This window comes from Microcebus murinus, chromosome 4 (assembly GCF_040939455.1).
Source record: "Microcebus murinus isolate Inina chromosome 4, M.murinus_Inina_mat1.0, whole genome shotgun sequence".
In the NCBI taxonomy this organism is placed as follows: domain Eukaryota; kingdom Metazoa; phylum Chordata; class Mammalia; order Primates; family Cheirogaleidae; genus Microcebus; species Microcebus murinus.
In genome coordinates, this window is record NC_134107.1 from 56,825,241 (window position 1) to 56,832,000 (window position 6,760).

The 6,760-nt window shown below is 35.3% G+C and overlaps 1 protein-coding gene across 1 annotated transcript; it reads left to right on the forward strand.

Moving 5' to 3' along the window:
- Positions 1 to 843: 843 nt before the first annotated feature.
- OR51F1 (olfactory receptor family 51 subfamily F member 1) lies at positions 844 to 1,803 on the forward strand. The gene has a single exon (XM_012786501.2). It carries the CDS (start codon positions 844 to 846, stop codon positions 1,801 to 1,803), a length of 960 nt encoding a protein of 319 aa, XP_012641955.1.
- Positions 1,804 to 6,760: the final 4,957 nt, after the last annotated feature.

A 6,760-nucleotide genomic window follows, 5' to 3' on the forward strand; every position in this document is an offset into this window, starting at 1 on the left:
TCCTTGCCTTCACTGTCAAGTTTCTAGAAATAAAATACACTGAACCTCTACTACTTTTTTATTCACTCTTCAAACCTCTGGAGCAGGTTCTCAATGTTCGACTGTTTTTTCCAGGGTGAGTAATGTCATCTTGGCTGCATTTGAATGTTTTAATCCTTCTCAGACTCAACTGCTCAGGCAACTTGGAGCTGCCATTCATGTCACACCCAGGCATGCACCATGCTCTCTTGGTTCTCACGGTTCCCATAAAACCAGTCTCATCTTTCGTTAGGGTATATAGTCTTTTCCAGTAACTTCTAGAGAGTTCTTTATTCATTGATCTCATCTTGTAAATCTACTCTCTGAGGTTGTTCACCCACACTATTGGATTAAAATGACACGTATAAAGTGATAACTTGTAAACTTGTGTTACTGGCAAAAAACAGGAGGTCTGTGTCTGCAGATTTGCACCCACATGGTCACTTCAGAACCATGGATATTTTTAAGTGGCTTTCTCCTACTCATTTTATTCACAATATTTTCAAAATTGAAAGCACTGACTTTTCTTAAGTCTTTATTCATAGAATCTTATGATCCAATGGAGCTTAAAATTCTATAAATGTAAAAAAAATAGCATAAAAACATGTAAAATCATATGGTCATATTTTCCTTGAACTTGAGGGGAAAAGATCCCTGATTATAAATGGTAGATGAATATTATATTAGATTTAGAGTTTTCTCAATGATGCAGAATTTATCTATGACCTTGGACAACTTTCCTAACCAAAACAAAATTTACTTAAATATTTTCACATAATAATGTAATTTATTCCTTCTATAGGATATGAGCATTTGTGAGGACAAATGCTACAAAACCAGGACAACATGAAAATCCTAAGCAACTTGACATCTAAATTTCCAACCTTCTTGCTGACTGGCATCCCTGGCCTAGAATCTGTCCACATCTGGATGTCCATTCCCTTCTGTTGTCTTTACACCATTGCCCTCTCTGGAAATGGCATGATCCTGTTTGCCATCATTACCAAGCAGAGTCTCCATGAACCCATGTACTATTTCCTCTCCATGCTGTCAGCCACTGATCTGGGCCTGACTGTTTCCACAATGTCAACCACATTAGGTATCCTCTGGTTTGATGCACGTGAAATCAGTCTAGATTCCTGCATTGTCCAGATGTTTTTTCTTCATGGATTCACTTTCCTAGAGTCTGGGGTGCTGGTGGCCATGGCCTTTGACCGCTATGTGGCAATCTGTGATCCTCTGAGGTACACTACCATTCTCACTAATTCCAGAATCATTCAGATGGGTATCCTGATGATTATACGCACTGTAGTATTAATAGTACCACTACTCTTGCTCCTTAAGCCTCTCCATTTCTGCAAAATGAATGTCCTTTCCCACTCCTATTGTTACCATCCAGATGTGATTAAATTAGCATGTTCAGACATTTGGGCTAATAGCATCTGTGGATTAATTGATCTAATCCTGACTACAGGAATAGATACACCATGCATTGTTCTGTCTTATATCTTAATTATTCAATCTGTCCTCAGCATCGCCTCCCCTGAAGAACGGCACAAGGTCTTTAGCACCTGTGTCTCCCACATTGGAGCAGTTGCTATTTTCTACATCCCTATGCTGAGCTTGTCCTTGGTGCATCGCTATGGTCGGTCAGCCCCCAAAGTGCTCCATTCAATGATGGCCAATGTGTACCTGCTCTTGCCCCCTGTGCTCAACCCCATCATATATAGTGTGAAAACGAAACAGATCCGCAAGGCTATACTCAGTCTGCTTCTTACAAAATAAACAGAGATTATTAAGTTTGAGGAAAACCTGATATAAATGACTTTCACTGTAGAAAAGCAACTGTGGTAGGTTACTGCCTATTGGATATTTTTTTCATATTTTTCATTTATCCACCAAGTATTTAGTAAATATTTTTGTATTTTCAGTCATAAAATATGATGTGTCACCCAAAGACTTTTACAGTTTAATTATGGAAATAATAATAATGAAATAACAAAAATAATACTCATAGCAACTATTATTTATTGACTCTTTGTTTCATGCTAAGTGCTCTACTATATTAACTGCTCTTAAGACCTATTTCACTTATTTTTTAAAGTAGAACAATGAAATAAATACTAGCATTAACTATATGTTACAGATGAAGAGACAGGTATAAAAATATCTAGGTCACCAAAAGCAATACGACTATCATGAGGCAGGGTTGAAATTTGAACTCAGGTGCTCTGTATATCAGATGCCCTGCTCCTCGCCACTGTGTCACAATATCTATCAAAAGCATCTAGCAGAAATATTATGAAATCAGAAGTAAGACATGAATCTCCATGAATTCATACCATGTATTCAAAAGTTTTGGTAGCCTTCTTAAAATATGCTTTAGCTTGTCTTCTTCGTGGATAATCCATAAAAAAAAAAAAGGTAGCAGTAGCTATGCCATGATGTGTAAAATCATTATCCAATGTTGGAAACTACAAAGAAAAACTTTAGAAAAGAGGCATAAGTGTTAATTTATTACAGAGAATGGGAACTTTGGAAAACTAGAAAATATCATGAAGTAGGTTACCGGGAAGCATAGGGCATAAGTTCTTAACCTTTTTCTGCACATGATCCTTTAGGAATCTAATGAAATCCATGGATCTTTTTCAGAGATAAACATATCACATTATTTTCCATGTAACTTCAGAGGTTTCACAAATGCCATAGAAGATCTACATGGCTCCCTTAACCAACCAAAGAACAAATGTAAGGAATTCCTGGTTCTTAGCCTTTACCCAGTAATACAGAACTATACCCAAAATGTTTGGTTCTTAAAAAGGGACTTATGATAACTATATTGATTTAGGAGGCTTAAACAATTTTTGCTTTAAAAAAAAACTTTAGTTGCAGAAAATAGTAAAGACAATTCAGAGGTAAAAGGCGATGAAAACCTGAAGGGAGTCACATCAATTTTATTCCCTCTGGAAAAGTGGTGATAGATAGAAACATCCCACGCATCTCACAAACACGGGTACAGCAGTGTGCCAGAGCTGGTGCACATCAGCTTCAAGATTGTGTGTATCTCTTTCCAACTCCGCATTCAGTGATGTTATATTAGTAGCTTGAAATCATTCATAACAAGAATATTTACACCATGGGAAGTGGCAAACATTACAAATGGGGACTTATTTTTTGTTACTGGTTTTTCTTTTTAAGATTCAGTTTATTGGCGCATCAGTGACTGCTGGTGTACTTTATGTTTGGCTTTGTGGGAAACAATAGAAATTAAAAGAGCAATAAAACATATTCGCCTGCACTCAAGAAACTTAAAATCTACTGTGTAAAATACAAACATGAGCAAAAAATATACAAAATAATCCATGTAGTAGAGTGATGGTCCATAATATAAAAGTCAAATATTATCCCTTGGTTGTATTGACATCTGAGTTGAAAGAGTTTCCAGAGGTGCATGGTGGAAAGCATTATTTTGGAAGCAACTCCATGGAAGATTGTAAGAAGTATTGTGTAACAATTTTGCTGTTAATGGGAGAATTGTCTACTGTGTTTTAAATTTATGGATTCTATCTATACATAGGCATAGAAATTATGAAAACACAAAACTTTTCTTTCTGCTATATTCTCTATCCATTAGCTTCCCTCAAGAGAATTTAAATTATAAGATTTGTGTTAGTAGCTTAAGGACTATCTTTTGCTTGAACAATGCTATTATATAAAAGAATTTATTTATAGATTTTGTTTAGGAATTTGGCTATATTTCCTGATTTTTATATATGGGAGACCTTTTTCTCTGGTAATTCTATGTGTATATTAGCTGCTTAGAACTTAAGAAAGATAAGACAAATAAGAATGTTAATGTTCAGGGACTTTCACTTTGAGATGTTTAATGGACTACATCATGACAAAATGTGCTTCTAGCTGAACTTGCTAAATAAAAGATTCTAGATATTTGACTGAGACCTCTCTAGCTGGAACTGAGCAAGTAAGCAAGATAATGGCAAAGAAGTGATGTTCTTATACATATTTGGGAATTCATAAGATGAAAACAAAAATTTGGATAAGGCATCTCCAACTTTGGTTGACCTTCTTAGAAAAGATCAAGCAGAAACTAGAACCCAAAAGAAAATTTTTTGAATACCAAAAATTCATATATTCTAATATAATATGTTCGATGAGATGATTATGGAATAATGCTTACATATCATAAGCATAATCACAACTAAAGTGTACTGACTTTTTGCTGTTGACAGCAAGTAGACAAGCCAGAATGAAAACCTATGCTCCTTTGTCACTGCTTTTCTGAGTCCTAACACTACAATTTTTATATATCCATTTCCCCATAAACTAGTACACCAGCTCCGAACTGTGCTTCCTTCTTTTTTCTCTCTTCAACTGACCATCTAGTACACTGGCATTCCAACAATTAATGGAGGAAAGTGAATCAAGATTTTTCTTTTGGAAGGATGTATCTTATTGATGTCTCTAGCCTTGAAATAAAAATGCATGTTTATCTACTTAATTAACCAGGTTTCCAACTAGGCTTGCCTTTTCACAGTTCTTCAAATGCATCAAGTCAACTTCAGGTTGAATCATGCTACTTCTCACTCTAAAATATCATGTTCCTTGTTCTTTTGGTTTTAATTTATATTAAAATCATAGTTCCACATCTTTTAAAAAACAGTTTTGTACAATATAAACTCTAATATATAGTTTTGATTGATCTATGTGCTACAATTTTAAAACCTATAGCATCTGCAGTTTATTTTCAACTAGCTAATAAACACATTGTCTTGAATTGGGCATTCCTTCAATGTGCATTTTACCCTCTCTGCTGGAGCCCTTCTTTGGTGTCACATCCAGAAGACTTAGCACACATCTGGGTATACATTGTCAAAAGTAGTTTGGGAGATACTGGAGAAATGAGGGGCAGCAAAGGATAAAGTTGAGATTCTATTCTAGAATGGATCATACTGTAATTCCAAGATGTAAACGTTGAAACTATTAAAAAACACAGAAAAGAAATGGCTGGAAAAATAAGCACCGCATGTACTCACCATTAAATTGTCACTAATTGATCAATACTTAGGTGCACCTATGGAAGTAACATTCACTGGGAGTCAGACAGGTGGGAAAGGGGAGGAGAGAATTGATAAATTTACTTTCTGTGGGATGGGAATGCTTGCAGCTCTGACTCAGGTGGTGCAAAGGTAATATATGTAACCAAAGTGTTTGTACCCCCATAATATTATGAAATAAAAAACGAAATGGTTATTTATTTAGTTAAAGCTGAATTGTATATCAGACTAACAGAAGTACAGGAGAAAGGCAATGGAATTATACAAGATAGTCATGCACTTTCTACCCTTATCCACCCTGCTCTGTTTGCTTGGTGGCCAACAGTATAGACAGAATCAAAGCTTTTTGCAGAAGTCCTGGGATAACCTAAATATTGTAACTATAATACAGGGAGTTTCAATTAACTATTAATTATTCCTGTGATTGATACATTAATTTAATGGAAAAGGTGATGCAGCTCACGATGGTTCATTTTATGTCAATTTGGCTCTAATGCAGTGCCCAGATATTTGGTTAAACACCAGCCTGAACATTGTTGTAAAAGTACTGTTTAGATGATATTAACATGTAAATCAGTAGACATTGGGTAAAGCATATTAAGCCTACAATGTGGGTAGGCCTCATTCAATCAGTTGAAGGCCTTACAAAAATAAAGATTGAGGTCCCCTGAGGAAGAAGGAATTCTGTCTCCAGATTGCCTTTGGACTTAAGATGCAACATCAATTCTTCCCTGGATCTCCAGCCTGCCTCCACAGTCAAATGAGCCAATTCCTTAAAATTAGCCTCTCTGCCTGACCAGCCCTTACACACACACACACACACACATTATTGGTTTTGTTTCTCTGGAGAACCCTGACAAATACACAGAGATATTCCTCCTCTTACCTAATCAATAAAGTATGTTCTCAGAAAGACCTGTATGTTCATAAATATTTATAATAACACAAAATTTTCATCAACATGTGAATAGGAAAACATGAGTGGACTATTGACACAGACGGCACGGGGAAAACTCAAAAACACCATGCTGAGCCTGAGAAGACCATAACAAGAGTATGTTCTATTTCATTCCATGTATATGAAACTCTAGAAAAGACAAATCTAACATGGACAGAGTGACAATAAAGTGAAACAGACCAACATTTGCTCAGAGCCAGGGTAGTTGAGGATTATGTGACATGGAGAATGATAGCGTTTCCAAGATGATGGAAATGTTCCATATTCCAATTGTCATTACTTTTACACAGGTGTACAAATTTGTCAAAACTCATCAAAATATACACATAAAGTGGATATATTTTATTCTAGGTAAATTATCTCTCAATGAAACTGATATAAAATAAATGCTCATTATTTTACAACTAATACTAAATCAGAAAACAACTATAAATATCAAGTATAGTATAAATATTATTTTCATGCCATAAAAATAACCAAAGCATTTTTCTGAAAATAGTTTTCATTTCATTGCATGCACTGCGAAATTTCCTTCTTGTGTTGAAACAACCATTCCCATGGAGTCCATTTGCCTTTGTAGTTCTAGTTTACTACTTGTCTCTTATTCTTAGGAATCCATTTAATAAACAGTAATTCTATACCTGCTATGTTCCAGAATAATATGGAAATATCTGACACTCTGCTTAGTTAAACACGAAAGTCCATATAG

Bases quoted from the DNA above. Each gene is read 5' to 3' on its own strand.
- OR51F1 (XM_012786501.2), top strand. From the start codon at position 844: ATGCTACAAAACCAGGACAACATGAAAATCCTAAGCAACTTGACATCT.